Source organism: Arctopsyche grandis, chromosome 3, assembly GCF_051622035.1.
Source record: "Arctopsyche grandis isolate Sample6627 chromosome 3, ASM5162203v2, whole genome shotgun sequence".
Taxonomy (NCBI): domain Eukaryota; kingdom Metazoa; phylum Arthropoda; class Insecta; order Trichoptera; family Hydropsychidae; genus Arctopsyche; species Arctopsyche grandis.
Window position 1 is genome coordinate 27,639,705 of NC_135357.1, and position 20,698 is coordinate 27,660,402.

Here is a 20,698-nt window from a genome sequence, read left to right on the forward strand (position 1 = left end):
GATATATTCTCAGTAGCTGTGCTTTACGGGGAAGTAAAAATAATAATTCTTTGATTTTTTTTCGATCTTAGTGCGTATCTTCGTAAGTCAAAACTTCTTAAGTCGAGGATTACCTGTATGTGATTGTTGATGATCTAATTTAAGGTCAATCTCGAAAATTCATTTAAATTGTGCATGTTCTGTTTTAACTTTCAATATTTTATTTAATTTTAATATAATGATTATAATTTTATTTTGATACTTGAATTTAATTTTAATATAATAATAATAGTTTTAATTTTGATATTTAATTTCAATTTTTAAATTTAATTTTTATTTCGATATTTTGTACGCTACTGGTTTTAAAAGTTGGCCTGTGGGCCGTTCGTTGGCTTGGTGCGTACGCACCATGAGAGGTCATCCAAAAAGATATTAACCGTAAAATAACACTGAGCAACAAAAAATCACGTTTTTGAGTTACCAGAGCGGAGACTAACCAATATTTACTAAGTTTGACCCACTGAATTCAAATATGATATTGATTTTTGTTGGTGGGTGATCGTTTACGAGATATGAGCGTTTAAAAAAAATGCGCGATTTTTACAGTTTTTTGGCATTGGCGGTCTTTAACTCAAAATATAGGATTGTTACGCTCAAAGTGAGTATTGGAATCAATAGTCAGATATTTTTCCTATTCCAATACTCACTTTGAGCGTAACAATCCTAAATTTTGAGTTATAGACCGCAAAAGGCAAAAAACTGTAAAAATCGCGCATTTTTTTAAACGCTCATATCTCGTAAACGATCACCCGCCAACAAAAATCAATATCATATTCGAATTCAGTGGGTCAAACTTAGTAAAGATTGGCTAGTCTCCGCTCTGGTATTTTTTTTGTTGCTCAGTGTAATTAGAGAATCCTGCTTTTCAAATGGAGTGGTTAAGTTTGGAATAGTTTATCCAATGAATGAGTAACCTCTAGTAACTCAAACCTTTTTTTTTTTAAATAAACTTGACAATAACCTTGTTAATGGGTTAAAGATTTTAATCTTTAAACGGTGCGATTTTCAATTGCTTGACGGAAAGTTTTCCGCCTAAAAATTATTTCTGATTCATTCTCAACACTCCCCAACAATATGTTGCCTCAATATTTATTAAGTTAAGTTAGGTCTGGTTAGGTAAAATGAGTTACATACATAAGTTCAAATGATTGACATTTTTATCAGGCGATTAAAATGTGTAATACTAAAATTATATTGTAAATACCATAATTCATTAATATGCATGTACATATCTAACATATAAAACAATAAAGTTTGTACGTATTTTTCGTTAATTTTATTGATAGTCGACAGTCTATTGTTCTGAAGTCATCGAAAAAATAATTCGCTTTTTTCCGATTCAAAGGATTCGAAGTTCCCGGGTGCGTAGGCGCCGAGGGTGGAGCCCTAGGGGGCGCAAACGCTGAGGGCGGAACCCTAGGGGGCGCATATGCTGAGGGCGGAGCCCTAGGGGGTGCAGACGCTGAGGGTGGAGCCCTAGGGGTCGCAAACGCTGAGGGCGGAGCCCTAGGGGGCGCAGACCCCGGGGGTGTACATATAATTTTTTATAAGAGATTTACTATATATGGTTGTTTGTTCGTGACAATCAATTTAATAAAAAAAAACAAATTTATATAAAATAAAACTATTCAAATAAATTTAATAAAATGTTTACTATTAGATTAGTCATGTTTAAGCGGTTTATATTACAAATACCGAGTGAAGCCGGATAATACAGCTAGTGTAAAAAATACGACGACATAAGTTTATAGCAAATTAATTTAATATTAAATATAAATAAAGAGGAAACGGTACAATCTATTCGAAGCAAATAGATTTTACAATCATATCACGTTTCTATTCAATTTTCATAATTTCAATGTTTTCTACAAAGTCCTTCGTATCTACGTTCCATCTCAACGCAATCATTTAACATCCATTAGATGATTAAAAGCAATTCAGAAAATAAATCTCAATTAATAGCCTTATTAAACTTGTGCCCTTAAAAAAATAGCATATTTACTTTCTAAATTTATTTTTAATGAACTCTGGCATGAAACGAATGAATGATTGATTAATTACACCGAATCTACTCACATTATGCATGTATATTTCGCACATACATACGCATACAGATTCCATTATACACGGATACATCTGATATAGTTCATGACATTGTAGTTTGCCGCCAGCTCGTCTGTAGACTGTCTACGGTTGATCGTAGACGATCGCCGTTTCCCAATCTTCGGATGAATTTCCAAGTTCATCACACTATCGATCTGAGGACCTTGACTCTCTGAACGTTCAGCACCAATGTCAAATTATAATATTAACAATATCGAGTGTTTTGATCGAATTCCTTTTAATAAAATCGCCTTAGTCAAACCCAATCTCGAAACGATCGGTCACGCGATCAAATTCACTCGAATTTAATGAGCACTGTAGGTTGAAAGTTAAATAAACCAGTATGGAGAGTCTTGTATATTAAAACAATAAAAAAATATTATTTTTTATTTTATATTCCTTTAATTAAAAGTTCCATCATGATAATTATATGAAGTCTGATCAAACTGTGATTAGGGCACGCAAACAAATGTTGTTAGTTCAATGCAATATTCTAATCCCAAATACGATATGAAAGAATTATATACATATATTATATACTACATACATATATTATATACTAGTGATTTTACCCGGCTTCGCTCGGTATTTTTAATATAAACCGCTTAAACATTTTATTAAATTTATTTGAATATTCATTTGTTTTTCTACGAACTGACAATATTTACATACATACATACATACATATGTAGTTACATATAGTCTTTATCTAAATTATATATTAAATTTACAATATGTACATATTATACAAATACATATCTCTAGAAGAAAATATACTTTTATACTTTCAATGTACTTAATAAAAGAATTCCACAAAAAATGACAGGACTGAGGAGGTGAAACTCGGATCAACTCCATCGAAAATTTGTTATATTTTCCCATTATTAATGTTTAATTTTCAAATAATCCTCAAGCGATATTGGAGAATCGGTGGTTTGCAATGCGAGCAGTTGCGTGGCAACCGTTGCCTAGCAGATATGGGGGAGCTTTGTCTGGCTTTTGTAATCTACTTCTCGAATAAAAATATATATATATATATATATCTTTATATGTACATAAACACGTACACAGAAACATATTTAATGAATGTGAGAAAATTCCTCATTTTCACGAAATATTAAATAAGAATTTAATCAAGTAATGGAGAGCGGCAAAAAAATTCTTAAACACGCATCTCGCATGACAGATAGCAGTTTCACACAAAGTGTTAATTTATTGACCTTTCGAAGGTGTGTCTTAACAAGCTTTAACAATATATTTAATTTAAAACCTTCATGGCATTGAAAGTTATATTTCGTTTTAAAATATAATTTATGTTCCGTGCAAATTGGGAGCTGAAATTAATACAAGCTTCGTACAGCTAAATATGTACGTTATTAATGTTATGCTTTCACACATTTGGAAATTTTGATTGCAAAATACATTAGAAATTCGACATGGAGCAAATACGGTATTAAAATACAATTCCCATCAGGCACTTTGCCAAATTTAACTAATTAGCCAGAGTGAAAATTCGTCTAGTTAATATTCAGATACATATAATAATATACATAATATGTTGCTCTGAGGAGTCGTTATCTACGAGCCACACCTTATTTTAATCATTTTGTGCCTACATACAATTATATAAAATGTTGTCACTACGAAAATATCTGTCTTTCATTTATAAATCGATATTAAAATTTACTACGTACATACATGCATATGTATATATAATTGGTCTACCTCACGGGCCCGAATGTAAAACGCCCGAAAACGCAAATATCGGAAGGCAAAGATCGAAAATCGAAAGATCGTAAGTCGAAAGATAAAAAAGGGTGCATGGTAAACAGTACATACTCACTTAATTTCCGCGAGCAGGATACAACAGGAACAAGAGGAACAGACTTTTCCTCCCGTATTCTGCGCGCGCACATTAATATATCATCGCATGGGCTATGATTATTAATTTATTAAGTTATTAAAAAAAAAAAATTAAAAGAAATGTGTTGGTTCTTTGTTCGATCCGCACGCGGTCGTATTTTTTTCAAATATCTTTTAAAAATATTTAATTTAATATTCATATTTAATTGCTTAATATGAAAAAAATGGTAAAAACTACCTACCTACCTATCTATGTACATATAAACAATATAAAACACCAATAGAAAAATTAATTAATTAATTATTTTTCAATAGATGGCGCTAAATGCTGTGAGACTATTGCCCTAGAGGAAGCATTGGTAGCAAAAAGTATGTATATATAGAAGTTTTTTCTTGATCTGTTATTATGTTCGTATTATATTAGTACATTTTATTGGCATTGTTATAACTGTGACGTACATACATATGTCGAATCGAAACCACTATTATAGCACGGCGAGCGTTATCGCAGACACACACAGAGACACACAGAATAGCGCTATTACATACATATATGATTATTTTATATTCTTTCTTTCAAATTTTTTTAATGATTATGCTGGTATTATACAAAAGTTTGATAACCATTTAAAAATTGGGTTTCAATGAAAGGTTCACAAATCTCTGGTTTACAGAAATTTGAGAATTTTTTCTTATTAGTATAATTTTATATTACAGCTAAAGTGTTTCTTCCAGTTGTAACATGTTTTGACTAGTTGGAATATATTCCGTCTAACGTTCCAACTGGTCAAAATATATTACAGCTGAAAATACAGTTCAACTATAAGTTGATAACAGGTAAGATGGAGAGTATTCAATTGAGTTGGAAAGTCACATTTTTGTTTTGAACACATTCTTCGAGTTATCGTAATACGGTACTCATTACCTTTATTCGTAATACCTAGCAAATATTAACGCATTATTGAATTCTAAAGCATTTGTAAAAACATCAGAGCTGTAAAAACTCAACTGTTATATTACAACTGGCGCACATTATAGAAAGTGTATTTGCGCTTGTAGAGATATAATTTACTAGTTGAATTGTATTCGAATATGTATGACCAGTCGACTGTATCATATACACATATTACATGTTTTTGTACAATTCTCCCAATATTTTTAATTATACAATTCTATAGGTACTTCTCAAATGGTGACAACAGCAGAATATTCTGCTTCAAAATAATCACACAATGTTTATTGAGAGAGTATGATACCAATACGCAAATTCTAAACTGTACCGAATTAGTCTCATCGATTTCTGGAGCACTTTAGTTGAATTCATTGTCAAATTGAATGATCGAAATAAAGGTAAAAAAAAATAAAGAAAACGGTTATTCATATTTGGAATATTCCGGCCGACGTACCAAAGGATCGAGTGGGTCACGTAAATTTTGAAATTGTGCTTAAAAGGGGTCATAAATTTCACGATCGCATTTCGCCCTCGCTTTTGACGGATATTTTATTACGCAGGGTGTGGTCTTTAGGGGACGAAGAAACACCATGAGAGGCTCTCAAAGAAAAAAAAAGGAACGGCCTTGACGTGTCAACTCCCTCCTAGAGAATGTTTGCGCGAAACAAATAAATCGATAACATTTGAAGGATCGCTGATTTCGGGGTGTGTCTGGGCGAGGGATGAAGCGACGCGTCGCATATTGTGATCGAGTTTTAATCCGCAAAAATTAATGACATGAACGTGCGAAAATGTTTTACTAAACGCATATTTTTGTACTGTTTTTGGTGTTCACTGTATGATATCTACACCACATATTTTTATGATATTTGACGCCAAGGGTTGATCATTTATTCCCATTTCTCGTTACTTTCTAAAAGGATCTAAAACACAAAGATAAAATACAGAAAGTAACTAAACTTTCACTTCGATTCAATTTAAATTTTATTACGGAATACTAACAAATGCACTGCAGCTATTATTTTTTTCGAATATGTAAATTTGAAGAAAATTATTTAATCACATCGTTGCCGTGCGCCCACCAGTGGGGGCTTGAGCTAGGTCAGAAATTGCCACGCGTCCTCTCGTGAGCATAATAAATTAATTTCGGTTTCTTTACAACAGTATCTATGAATAGTTTTTAAAACTAATTAAGAAAAAATCTTTATTTTTCGTTACATTTTTAAAATCATCGATACAGATGTCTACAAAAACGTAATTAAGTCATTAATGAAAGTAAATATGTACATATGTACATACATATGTATGTCCCGGAATGAATCACCATAAATTTATAAACCTTGATATACATATATTAAATTTAATTTACGAAAGCTTCATGCAATTAGTTATTTTTTTGTTAATGACTCACACAGGGAAGAACGTCGTGTGCTTGGCTCCCCGCTGTGGGGGTTCTCCTACATTTCTTCAAATATGGGATACACCGTTATCGATCAAGCAAGGATAAATACAAGGATAATTTTTTACCGAAAACACTCCAGGGGGTGATTTTGGGACGGTGTGTGCTGGCTGTGGCATGAATATGTGCCACATTTTATTCGCATGTTTAAAAGCATCTAAAAAACACTTCCTATGTGACTTCGCCCTTATGGACACGTAGTTCAACACAAAAAGCTAATTTTGTTTGAGAACAGTGAGTCACTAAACGTATACCTGTGAGAAAAATAATCATATATTATTTTATTTATCATTTTTTTTTTTTTTACTTTCTGTGGCTAAAAGCTACGCTTTGTATGTATTCCATGATCAAGTAGTGAATTTAAATTAGGACCGTATTAAAAACTAAATAAAAGTTTTTAAAATGGCACCAATAACCTAAACGTCTAAATTTCCATAGATAGTTTCATCTACATATGTATCTACATATATAAAAAAATGGCTGTCTGTCTGTGTGCCTCGAATTGGCTCCTAAACCACTGAACCGATTACGATGGAACTTTCAGGATTTGTCCGGGAGGATTACTTTGAAAAAAATCGCCCAATAACGGGAACGGAAACGGAAAAACAGAAATGAGTATCATTGCAACGCAATAATTTCAAATGGGAACGAAAATGAAAACGGAAACGGGAACGGGAATTGCATGTGTTATTGTGGCATTGCAACGCATGCCGGGTTCAGCTAGTGATAAATAAAATGAAGTATATACTTGAAATTACACCCTCCCTCTCATCAGGGTGGCTTTTGGTGAAAGCTACCCCCTCATGACACCACTGGGTGTATGTAATATTAATTAAAAGAAAATTTTCAACGTGCGTGCCATTATTCCACCACGTGACATCATTATTTTGCCCCCAAAACATCCCTACAATGTTGTCTATTTCAAACCACGTGACGTCACTAGATTCATTGCTAACCAAAATCTTCTTTATTATCATTTTATTTCGAATATATGTAATTAAACATAAATCGTTCACTGCACTAGACGCGCTGCAGTTACATTTCCAACAAATGCAACGGCTCATTTGAGCCCCTTTATCGTTTTGGGAAATCTCGCTAGAGTGCCTCGCACAAAAAAAAATACACAAACAGTTATAAACCTACCACACGCCATGTTACGTGTCCGTTGTTGACCATGCATCATATAGGCGCTCAAAAAAAGATTGTACGTCCATATGTACATATACATATATGTGCTTCTAATCCTTATACAAAAATAATCAATATGATAGAACCGGAAGAGACATCATCACATCGTTTCCTCTATCCGTAAAATAAAATGTAGTACAAAATTATAATAAAAAATTTCATTTGTTTTGCATTCAAAATTGAACATGTTTATATATATTTCATTTTGTAAAATAAATATACGACCTCCTCGAATTAACTCGTCGAAAGTAAATTAATAAACGTCACATTTCCCCTCCCTTGTCAAATTAATATTAATACCACGTTGTAAAAAATGTCGCCCGTAAGCATTCGATATAATATAAAAAGTAATTTATTTAACCAATCTGGAAATACGGTGGAATAGAAACCTTGAAGCAACATAAAATAGCCGCGATTGGGATCTATTCTATCAATCAAATTTACCTATAATATAATATATTATATACTGTTCAATTAATTTTACGTAGTTTAAAATGTAACTGTTTGACATTTTTAAACGGCTTTAGTGATTTTGATTAATTGGCTAATTCGACATATTTTTAAATATTCAAAATATACTTGTATTAAAAAAAAAACAACATAAACCTTTATGTATATTACATAATTACTCTTATTACATTTTACATCAGTGGTTCTTAACCCTTTCAGTGAGCCGCACCCCTTTGAATCTGAAAATATGTTCCCGCACCCCCTTTGCACATATACCAAGAGCTGGCAGCAATTATCCACGTCAGTTGACTCATCCAGTTGTATGCTTATTTTCAGAGTACTGACTTTTATGTCTTATATTACTTGCAGTAAAATATCTTCACTCAAATCCTGGATTCGCAATCGAATTATATCGTTCTATAATGGAATCTGCTGGATTTTTTTTTTGTGTTTCAGATTCTTACAAAGTTTTAGCTACCCAAGTGCTTTTGTCACTTCTTGAAAATGAAAAAAATTTGCTGTTATCAAAAATTAAAATAGTTTTCAAATATCAAAAAACTAAATTTATATTGTTAGAAACGCCTCCCGCACCCCCTGATATGCATAGTCGCAACCCAAGGGTTGCGCGCACTCCCGGTTAAGAACCACTGTTTTACATACTGTAAAATTCAACATGCTTTCAGATGTACATACAATATGGGTACTCTATATTATTTCTCAATTTTGTTTTATATTTCCATATTTTATTTTACAATGTTCTGTTGTGATCTACATACATACATTACATCTATGCATGTACATAGATCTAAGATCTAAGCGAAAAACGCGAATTTTTATCGATGGACCTAATGGAAAACTAATGGAAAAAAAGGGAACGCTAAATTAAAAAAAATCATTATTTTTTTACAATATCCTGTGCCGCCTACTAATTGATTTAAAATTTCGAAAAAGTAGTTTTTTTGATACATCTCTTTTTCAAGAGTAGTTTTAAAAAAACCCTCAATACTCACTTATTGACGTTTATTTGGGTCGATTATCATAAGTTTTGACTGATTGACGACAATTCAAAGTCACCGTTTCGCTAGGAAGTCCTCATACAAAGCGTTGCGCGCTCGCAATGAGTGTTTGTATGGTGGAAGTGCTACATATTTTCAGAAAATCGACATTTGTTTGTGATTATTTTGTTATCATTTTGTTGTTGAGAGCTTCTTTGGGTATATACCTTTAATTTGAAATATTATTTTACAAATATTTCAATCAACATTGTTAATCTGCAGTTTATCTTTAGATAATTCAAAATTACAGCTAAACTTAAACTATTGAATATACAAATGTAGTTCACAGTGCCGGTTTTAGGGGGGGGGCTTGATCGGGCGGCGCCCGAGGGCGCCAAATAAGTTAGGGCGCCGAACGATGCGCCAAAGGAGCTTTAAAATTTAAAATTAGAGCGCCAAAAGCCATTCAAAATTTTAGATTAGAGCGCCAAAGGCGAAAGTTCTTTCTAAGGGTGTTTAGAAAAAATTACCTGAGGGCGCTATCTGGTGTAAGGCCGGCACTGGTAGTTCAAATACATATGTAAATGAAAAGCGTGTGATGACCTTACGTCGTAGGACCTACGACATGGTCCAGCCTGGGCTGCCATCCTGGGAGTCGGCACTGATTCGAGCATGTTGGTAGATCCCACTTTACTTTCTTCCCACCCGTCATATTTAATAGCGTGTCTACAACAACACCGTCGTTTCACTCCTACCGCTCCCCCCCCCCCCCCCATAAGCGTATGTCAAATCGGAATAGCCTTAATAAATATATTAATGAAAATTTTTACTTGTTTGTTATACATATTTTTTGTCCGTATTTTTTGACAGTTTTCGTCGTAGGACTTCCGAATTTAGTATAGTATCTCAAAGTACCCTAACTCAAACCTTAGGCGAGTTTTAAATAAAACTCCATGACAGGATCGAAGGGTTCCCATATAAAAACTCAGCACTACAAATACACTTTGCACAGTTTTAAAAATATAGAACCCCCGAATTTAGATCGAAGGATCTAAACCGGTCCGGTTTCGATGTGAAGATCTGAAGAGGTCCAATGTACCGGGTGAAGCCAGAAATTGCCTAACTTTGCTGAGTGACGCCGGGAAGTAATTTATAAATATGACCCCATTAACTATTAGTGCTCGGACGCCAGGCGTTCTCAATCGAAATGCCACCTGATGTAATTTGTAGCTGTCTTCCTTTGTCGTCTGTGGTCTGGTCTCTGCTGATGGCTCTCTCTGTCTCCCTCTCTCGTACAGTGTGCGTATGTGTGAGTGTAATGTGGGTAGAAGGAAAATGGCGGGAGATTATATACAATGACAACAGGTCGTAAATCTGTTTTGTAAGTAACTATATTTTAAGTTTAACTGTACAGAGAGCAAGCAGGGTGAGTTCGTATACAAAGAAGCACGCACGTTAGATTTTGAGGTTGTATCAAACCCAATACGTGGCTGGTCTCTCTTCAACGAAGAGAGACCAGGGTTCCTCACTTCACACCAGACGTATACTGGAGCTGATCTCCCAGTATCGTTTGCCGATCAGGTCAAGCTGACCGGTGACTCGGTGGTGGGAACGAAGCCGGGAGTGAACCTAGGTGTTCACTCGACCGATGCGGGAAGCGAATAGAAATAGAAACCGCGTTACAGAATAGAAACAACAGCAGGTTTTCGTGGGTCGTAAGGCCAAGAAAGCCGACCATAAGACAATTAGTCTGAACAATTACTTCTCCAAATGTAGTTTTAAATTCGAATCATTCACGGCAAAAATAATCGCATAAATAAAATCAAGATGGATATATAAATGTTTTTTATCATGATGACATTTTGTTAAACATCCAATTCATTAGTAAAATTATCCATTAATATTATTTTAGGGCCTACCTTTCTAAATATTTGACATTAAATAGCATTCGAGTATGGTCGTACTCAGAACGCGTATGAGTCAAATCAAACAAGAAGAAGCGTAGTCTTATACGTCAAAAGTGTTGGTGGACGATGTCGGGTTCTGGTCCAGGCGTTATCAGTCAAAAGGACTATCTTCGGAAGTACCTTAGTGGATCTTCTGGAAAGAAAAAAAAGAGACGCAAACCTGCCGGAAGCGGGTAAAACCATCCACTATATTTTAAACACAACTATTTAGAGGTTAGTTTTTTGAGTTCCCTTTAATGTATCCCAATGCATACGTACACAGATATTTATAAATGTTATTTGTTTAACGTCAACTATACTTCTCTTTAACAACTAGTGTAGCTTCCGAAAAGTAACATATTCCATTTGATGACTTTTGACAAAAAAAATCTACTTCTCATTATAAACTACAAGAAAAACTCCATAGTCGTTTCCCACCGACATTATGTCGTGTCATATATTTGTATATTTAAAATAAAATCTTTTTTTCCATTTAGAATAAAAATAATCGATGACGATGTGGATATCTCGAAAATGCAAATGTTGGATGAGGGTGCATTAGATTTGTATGGCTACTCGGAAGATGCGCCCCAAATCGTCGGTATAGTTGATGACAGGCCCGAAGAAGTCAAATTAATGGAGCAAAAACTAAAATGGAAAGTTGTCAGTCAGGTATTTGAACGTTGTCTAATCTACGTTATCAGATATTATTTCGTTGATTATTCTCTAGGTTTGTTAATTTTAATTGTTTAATTTAGGATGATGGTATTGATTCAACGATGACTGTATCACAAATATCGCAGAAAACGAAAATTCCAAAAATGGGTGGTGAATCAAAGAGTGATTCAGATTTGAGTCCCCCTAGAAATAATTCTGATTCTGATTTGAGTCCTGAGAGATCCGCATCACACAAAAATGTAAAAAGTTCAAGCAAAGATAGGGGTAAAAGTGTTGAAAATAGCGATTCAGATCTTTCGCCCGAAAGGCATGGAAAAACTAAAAAATCAGAAAAATCTTCACCTAAATCCAAAAGGGAGCATTCTTCTAGAAACGAGAAAAGGCGTGATTCAGATTCGTCACCAGCAAGAAAAAGAAAACATAAAAATGAAAAAGATACATCACCAAGAAGGCATAAAAAGAAAGTGAAAAAAGATAGTGATTCGGATTTATCACCGGAAAGAGATCAAAGTAAAACAAAATCAAAAAAGAATGATAGTGATTCTGATCTTTCTCCAGTAAGACGTGACAATGTGAAAAACCGACCAATGCAAAATGATGATAGAAGAGACAGGAAATCCAGACTTTCCCCTCCAAGAAATCGAGAGAGAAATAGTAGAAGAAGAAGTAGATGGGACAACGATGATGAAAGACCCGAACATGAAGATTCTCATAGGGGTGAAGAAAATTCCCAAAGGAGACAAGACAGAAATTATAATCAAAATGATAGTAGAGAAAGTTATCGTAGAAATAACAATCACGAATCTAATAACGGAAAAGGTAATCAACATAGAGATGCAAGGGATGACAGACAGAGATATGAAAAAAATAGAGAAGAAGCTGGCTCATCTAATAGAAAGAGTGATAAAACTCTAGATGGAAAACGAGCTGGTTTACAAGGCGCCCAGCAATTAAAAGAAGAAACTGATGCTATGAAAATTAAAGAAAATGAAATCTTTGGTAAATTATCTGATGAATATACCGGAAGAAATGCTCAAGCAGTAAAACGAAACCTGAGAGCTGGTATGTTTACAATATTACTTATCAATTACGATATTTAAAATGTGTATTCTTGATTTATTTTTCTACTTTCAGGTAAACGCGAAACAGAAGCTGACATACAAGAAAAGAAAGAAAAAGAAGCTAAAAGAATAGAAATGGAAGCTAAATACAGCAGATGGGGAAAAGGGTATGTAAACAACATCTCCAAACTTTCATCATTAGTGTTTCATGGGTTGTATCACCGTATTGAACTTTCTAATTTTTTAGAATCAAACAAGTCGAAGAGCAAGAAGAGCGAATTAAAGATTACTTGCACGAATCCTCCAAACCATTGGCAAGATACAGAGACGATCAGGATTTGGATGATGCTTTGAAAGGAAAAGAACGGACTGGCGACCCTATGTTGGAATATATGAGAAAGAAGGAACTGGAAAAGGGGGGAGTCAAAACAGAAACGAAAAGTAAGCTTACATTGATATCAAGTAATTATTTTGTAGTTGAATCGTTATGATAATATTTATCTTTTACTCCAAAGGTTTTCCCGTATATCAAGGGCCATACCCACCTAACCGTTTCAACATCAGGCCAGGACACCGATGGGACGGTGTAGATAGATCAACCGGTTACGAGAAGAACTACTTCCAAACGAAGAACAACAAGAAGGCTTTAGAAGAGGAAATGTACAAATGGAGTACCGAAGACATGTAAATGATTACACATCATATTACAAGACTACGGAAGATAATCAATTCACATTAAAATATTTTTATTTTTATTTTGGAAATAAAATGATACAATCATATTATACTTGCATTCACTTTTATTATAAATACATCCATATATACAATTTTGAAAAATTAACACAACATACATATATACAATACGAGGAAACATGTCGAATGAAACACACAACACGTATTCATAAAATTAAGTCAGTCTGGGTACAGAGACAGTGTTTTGTGTTATATGTAATCGCATATAATGGAAACTTTATTGAAATGAGTATTACAATACCTTTTTCAACACAATTAGAAAAGCAAACAAACTACAATTCTATTGTTTAATGAAAATTTCAACCATATATTATATCATACATACATAAGAACATTTAAAGGCAAGACTTTTTCATAGAGAGTACATATTCACATGTATTTCTTATGTGAAATAATCAACACATTCATCTCAATGTTAAACATAAAGCGCTCCTTTAAATTAATTAGTCTTTCGACATCACATAATTCTCCGTTAACTTAGGATTATGAGAAAATTATAGTAAATAAAGCTATACTCAAGCATCTATGCAGATATTCAACCATCAAATGTGCATTTGCAAATCTTTAACGTCTACCTCCCCTGTTGTAATTCGACCTGCCCCTGCCACCCCCTCTACTGAAATTATTAGTCCTATCGTCGTGTTCATTTTGATATTGTCCCTTGCCTTGGTTTTGATTCTGGTAGCCTTGGTTATGCCCTCTGAATCCACCTTGCCCTTGATACCCTTGATCTTGATAAGTTTGCGCTTGGTAGTTTGGCGCCGACTGTTGTTGATAACCTTGAGATTGATAATTCTGGTATTGTCCTTGCTGCTGATAGTTTTGGTATCCTTGTGTGCCCTGACTTGGCTGCTGATAGTTTTGATAACCTCCACCACCTCGGTTATCTTTATATCCTTGATTCCTATTTTCTTGATATCCTCCCTGGTTGCGATTATCTTGGTAACCTTGATTATTTCCTTTGGTATCCTGATACCCCCGGTTTTCTTGAAAACCTTGTTGATTTCTATCTCCTTGACCCCTGCCTCCACCACCACCCCTGAACGAAACACGACATTCATTTTAAGACATACAAAAGCAAGACGGTCACAATAACAAACAAAACGTGTATTCATTTCAACCTGTTGTTATCTTTTTGTTGCCCTTGATTCCAATTTCCTTGAACACGAGAGCCACCTCCAAATCCAGAGCCACCGCCTCTTCCACCTCCTCCTCCTCCTCCGCCGCCCTTTGAAAATAAAACAACATCATAAACAAACAAAGTTATTTAAATGAATTCCACCAATAAAATACACACTTGAGATCTCTGTTGCCAAGAAGGCATTTCTGGAGGTGGAGCTTGTTGTTCTGATGGTCGTCCACCTCTATCAGGCACCTATATTAACATTGTTAATGCGATTAAATATACTTACAAACAACACAAAATTATTAAACGTAAACTTACTTTTCCGATGATAACTTTGTTAACTTGACTTTGAGTATTTACACGAACTGCAGCATCGGATGTTTTCCTCAGTATCAAAAGGCTGCTTCTAGCTGCAAGAAAATCGCTCAATTTCAGAGCAGATGTGCTCTTTAAATTAGCTCGTAAGGGCCGATACACATTTTGTATCTCGTCACGCTTCTTTCCACCTTCGCCAGACCACTATGAAAACAATAAAATATATAATTCATATGCAAATATTTAATATCCAATACATAGCAGTAATACTTATATAAAATAATCACTTCAAAACTTTCTATGGTACAGTCTAATCTCGTTATCAACATATCTCTCCTCATTTTATAATCCTCACACAATCGCTTATAATTAGCCTCGATTTCTTTCCATTGTCTATCGGTCACTGCCTTATTATATATAGGTCTCCCCACATAATTAGGTCCTAAAATATATTTGTATATTATATCAAGAATTCATAAAATGCAAAATAAAATACGATAAATACCTTCTTTTTGAATAGCTTCTTTTAATTTAGCTTCCACTTTGGAAAATATTGCATCAATAGTAACATTAGCAGGCGGTTTATTAATTTTCAAAGACATTAGTATATCTTTCAGATCTTTTGCAGTTGGAGATTCTTGCTAAAAAATCAACATACAAAAGATTAAATTAAATAATCAATGTAGATTTTTTTTAAATGTTAACCAATTGGATATTTCTCACTATTGTGACTTCCATTGAATCTTTGGATTGCGGATTATTAATGGACAACATTCTAGCTGCCATCAATTCAGATATTAAATAATCCAACAGTAAAAGCCGATCTTCATTGCTTTGAAGTCTCGCTGACATCGGTCCTGCAAATTTGTTTCATTTTAAACTGAAATTATTTAAAAAATATATTTTTAAAAGCGTTGTTTATACCGGTGGTGAAACAATTGTATGTACATCCCAACTCTTTCAAGAACGAACTCAATTCGAGCAAAAACGAACTAGCATCGTCGGGTCCTTCAGTGGCATTGACTGACTCTTCCAAAGAACACAACGACTTGAGCTCCTCAGACATTTTATGGATTAAGCCGGTGTACTCGACCGATTTCGGTCCACCTTCGATCATCTTAGGGAAGGCATCTGGTTTTAAAAACAGTCCACTGTACCTGAAACATTTGCCGAACGATTAAGCATACAACTAGCGTGCATTTCACGTGTGACACGTAGACATCGTTTGCACAATTGCGTGGGTGAGCAAATCATTACAGTATCGTATAATTATAGCAATGACGATGATAAATGGACACTGAAAAGTTAGACGAGTCAATTAGATGTCAAGTTTAATTTATAAAATGAATTATTGACCCAAAAATATCAACATAATGCTGCTTAGATGTATTGACATCAAATAACCTAACATTTTTAGTAAATCATTTTAAAACGTATTGGTAAATATTTGATACCCAATGTCGTTGAGGGCATCCAATATGTCATTTTCCATGTTGGGGCACGATTGGAGGGCGGAGCACCTTTTGGGGGAACTCGGACGCCGGCTAATTTCAATTGGCAATACGAACTGCCACCTGAGACAATTCAGACAACTTAACGTGAACACGTGGAAATTTCGATTATGTCAAACGAATACAATCAAGCCAATTCTAATTGTTTGATTGTACAATGATTACGTCTAGACTCAATGATATATTAAGTATTGTTATTAAATCACCGGCGTACAGCTAAACATCTGTCAATAGAAGACCGAATATTTTAAGACTTACTCTTATTAATTAGTCAAAAATTACATAAAAATAATTTCGGATCGTGTATTTAATGTGGTATACTATTCACATTGATTTTTAAGAGGATTTAAAACAGTTTATAGATAGCCGAGTAAACAAACTATGTATAAAAGTATTTGTATGTTATGTTTATACGGATCTTAATTCTAGTATCACAATATTATTTCAAGGTCACGGTATTGAAGGAGGAATTCCAACTCTCAATATTATCGATGTCAGTAGGCAGTTTGAGTTTGTAGAGGATACATATGTAATAAAATAAAATTAAGCTAAATTATGTTTAATTTTTTATGCGATTCGTAGTATGGGAAGTCGTTATCTTGCCGGGGCGTCATTTGGGAAGGGGGCTGGGTTGGGCAGCCGTCCCCCCTTAGATATGAACGGGACTATCCTCGTTGTTTAATATTTTATTTTATTTTATTTGGAAAACCAACAGTCTTAAATCAAAAAACAGAAAAATAATATATTACATTTCAAAAGACCAATTACATACAAAGGGTAAACATACTTGTAGTCACACATAAAATTTGGAAATTAACATAAGAAAAACAGAGAACTTAAATAATTAAATGTAAGTAATGAATTTCACAATTAGTAAGATTATTCAAAAAATATCTTAACTATTGCTCGCCTTGCTTGCTCATGTGTATTATAAAAAATATCAAGGTTCATAAATATTATAAATTATTATGAATTTTAATTAAAATACTAAACCAACAAAAATAGAATATTGAAATTTTTAGAACACTGCCAGGTATAAACACGTCGATTTTTCCCAGAAAAAATATTAACTCCCAAAATATGTATTTTGTTTGTCTTGCTTTGAAACATATTTGTAAAACTCGTTTATCCTACAAAACAAATTGTTGAATAGGATTGCTTTTCTATTACTGAAAAAATAATAAAAAAGAAATAGTTAAAATTAATATACTAATTTTTTTAATATAATACACCCTCTCCCCTCTCCCTAGAAAGTCATTCTTTTCTGGTTAAAAATTTTGCCCCCCCCCCCTGGGAAAAACTGAAATGACGCTCCTGTTAGCGTAAATTGAAGGAATTGTTGTAGACACGATTATGTAAAGTAGACCGATTCGACCAACATGGTCAAATCGGTTTCAATTCACAGGATGGTGACCCAAATTCGATTATGTCGTAGGTTCCCTACAGTAGCACATAAAATTTGCTTTGAGTTTTATTTAAATGATATTGGAATTTAATATTTTTAAAGAAAAAGTTTGATAAAAAGTAAATTCCGACACTTTTAAAAAAAAGCACTGCATGTATTGAAAATCTTTCCAATATCTCTTTTTAGAATAACGTATTTAAATCAATGGAAAAATAGAATTTTAATAAAAAAAAAAAACCACCAAAGTGACCGACAATCATATTATTTTCACAATATTCTTTAAAGCGAATTACTTTATGGCTGTAGTTGCGATTGTTATGGGCACCCTCGTTAGAAGCGTGCTCCACGCGTGGGCCGCTCTACTAGCACGTTGGTCGCAGGCGGCATTCCGGCGCTGACGACGCTTCCGGTTGGTCGTGCGCATCCGCTGTCGACGACTTTAGCAGGCGACGAAGGCGCGCCTGCCAGCGAGGCGTCTTCGGCGACATGGCGCCCCCCGGTTAGTACATTCTCATCCACAATCAGCCACTACGATGGCGGCAGTGACGCTAATTGCCGTCGCCATTGTCGTTCACGTGTTTTCCCATCGCCGAACCACGTGTTTTCCCATCGCCGGCGTCTTTCGCCACTGCGTTTGCCAACACACTCCCATTCTTCATTATTTCTGATTCAGCCGTCAATAATGGTGAAATACTATCTCGGCATTGCTAATTGCATATCGTTATAACCGTAAAACCTCAGATTTGTCCCCGGCACGTGTGACGGAAACCTAACCTCAAATGGCACCACGTGATTTCACCATTGGTATACACTATGACTAACCTGATTGTTTTGTTTCTGTTTCAGGTTTTACACCTCGAGGAGGTGGCGGTGGCTTTAGAGGAGGCCGAGGAGGAGACCGCGGTGGTGGGGGCGGTTTCGGAGGAAGAGGCGGCGGCTTTGGGGGCCGAGGAGGCGGGGGCGGAGGCTTCGGAGGAAGGGGAGGTGGACGAGGTAATTACTCTTCATATTGCAATCAATCAATGCTGCCTTAAACTTCATTCCACACATGATGTAGCTTTTTTCAACTTTCGTTCTCCTGATTATACTTTGATATGAGAAATTGAAATCTGATATATATACTCACAATAATCTATGACTTATCCTATATGGTAATTCAAAATTAACGGTAAATATTTTGTACAGGTAGAGGTGGTCCACCGAGGGGTCGAGGTCGTGGTGGTGCTGGAGGAGGAGGTGGATTCAAAGGTGGCAAACAAGTCATAATTGAACCACACAGGTGAGATATTTCTCAAATTGAACCACCTTTTTTTTATTAATGAATGAATTTTTTATTAATTTGACTCAATTTTAGACATGCAGGTGTATTCATAGCTCGAGGAAAAGAAGACGCCCTCGTTACCCTCAATTTAGTCCCTGGATCTGAAGTTTATGGCGAAAAACGGATATCTGTCGATGTATGTAATATTTTACTTGTTTAAATATATATATTAATCTTCATTTTATATCACAAATGATGAACTATTGATGATCTGGAACCAGTCATGAAGACTATCTCTATACCACTACCCAATTCTGATGTGATGCATAAATATTTTTTGAATGTTTTTTCTATTTATCGATGTTTTGTAACAACTTTTTATTCGTTACAGCAAGCTGAAGGAGAAAAACTAGAATACAGAGTTTGGAATCCCTTCCGTTCAAAACTTGCTGCTGCCATTTTAGGAGGAGTAGATGTAATCCACATGGCTCCCGGTTCGAGAGTATTATATTTAGGTGCCGCTTCCGGAACTACCGTTTCACACGTAGCTGATATTGTCGGACCGGTAAATAATTATTCGTACATATAATTTATTTAATTTATTATGTTAACATGATGAAATACTTTATAATCTGGAACCAACCATGAGGACCACATTTATACCACTACCCAATTCTGATGCTTTTGAACATTTTCATATAATGCCATTTTATTATGTTCACAATTTTGATGAAGTTTTTGTTTAAACTTTACAGGAAGGATTAGTATATGCTGTAGAATTTTCACATAGATCAGGACGAGATCTCATTAACGTAGCGAAGAAGCGAACGAATATCATTCCTATCATAGAAGATGCAAGACACCCTCACAAATACAGGTTTGGTTTCTATATATGTACATTAATAATTGCAATTCGATTCCCCAAAGTTTATTTTCTTATCAAATTTACTTTCATTTTAGAATGTTGGTTGGTATGGTGGACACCATATTTGCTGATGTGGCGCAACCTGATCAAGCTCGTATAGTCATCCTCAACGCACAGTATTTCTTGAAGAATGGTGGTCATTTCGTCATATCTATCAAGGTATGCATTATTACATCAATTGTATTGTGAAATTAATTTCGGCTCGATTTATAATATTTTCATTCGACATTATGTTCTTTTCCATAGGCTTCCTGTATTGACTCTACCGCTCAACCTGAAGCTGTCTTTGCATCAGAAGTAAAGAAATTACAAGCTGATAAATTAAAACCACAAGAGCAGATAACGCTTGAACCGTATGAGAGGGATCACGCCGTTGTAGTTGGAGTGTTCAGACCGCCGACTAAAGCGGCGTAATATATAGACAATGGTGCAATGTATGATGAACTTGCGTGAATGTTTTAGGATTAAGTATTAAATATAAGGTTTTAATGTACAATTATGAATATGTGTAATATACTTTAATTGACTACTCTACTTTTTTCTTTTAATAAATCCTCCAATCCAAATTTTATCAGAACTACTTCCGCTTTTTGGTATTGAATGCCGTTTTCTTGGATTTAAGTTTATTGTTTTCCAATCAAAGTCAATTAAAAATATACAATTAAAAA

At 34.6% G+C, this 20,698-nt stretch overlaps 3 protein-coding genes across 3 annotated transcripts; 2 read left to right on the forward strand and 1 right to left on the reverse strand.

The window, feature by feature from the left end:
- The first annotated feature begins 10,995 nt into the window (after nt 1-10,995).
- On the forward strand, nt 10,996-13,526 carry LOC143909899 (uncharacterized). Its single transcript, XM_077428156.1, has 6 exons — nt 10,996-11,189; nt 11,493-11,667; nt 11,754-12,735; nt 12,808-12,901; nt 12,982-13,175; nt 13,250-13,526. Exons 1-6 carry the CDS (start codon nt 11,083-11,085, stop codon nt 13,420-13,422), a joined length of 1,725 nt encoding a protein of 574 aa, XP_077284282.1. The 5' UTR covers nt 10,996-11,082; the 3' UTR covers nt 13,423-13,526.
- Nucleotides 13,494-16,679, reverse strand: LOC143909900 (protein FAM98A). The gene is made up of 9 exons (XM_077428157.1): nt 16,383-16,679; nt 15,853-16,085; nt 15,652-15,785; nt 15,434-15,569; nt 15,216-15,370; nt 14,932-15,132; nt 14,785-14,862; nt 14,609-14,715; nt 13,494-14,526 (listed from the first exon to the last, which is right to left on the reverse strand). The coding sequence occupies exons 1-9, from the start codon at nt 16,418-16,420 to the stop codon at nt 14,052-14,054; spliced, it is 1,557 nt and encodes a 518-aa protein (XP_077284283.1). The 5' UTR covers nt 16,421-16,679; the 3' UTR covers nt 13,494-14,051.
- Nucleotides 16,680-18,148: 1,469 nt separating this feature from the next.
- Fib (rRNA 2'-O-methyltransferase fibrillarin) lies at nt 18,149-20,693 on the forward strand. Its single transcript, XM_077427522.1, has 8 exons — nt 18,149-18,343; nt 18,691-18,837; nt 19,030-19,123; nt 19,199-19,301; nt 19,497-19,670; nt 19,861-19,982; nt 20,066-20,189; nt 20,277-20,693. The coding sequence occupies exons 1-8, from the start codon at nt 18,331-18,333 to the stop codon at nt 20,442-20,444; spliced, it is 945 nt and encodes a 314-aa protein (XP_077283648.1). The 5' UTR covers nt 18,149-18,330; the 3' UTR covers nt 20,445-20,693.
- Nucleotides 20,694-20,698: the final 5 nt, after the last annotated feature.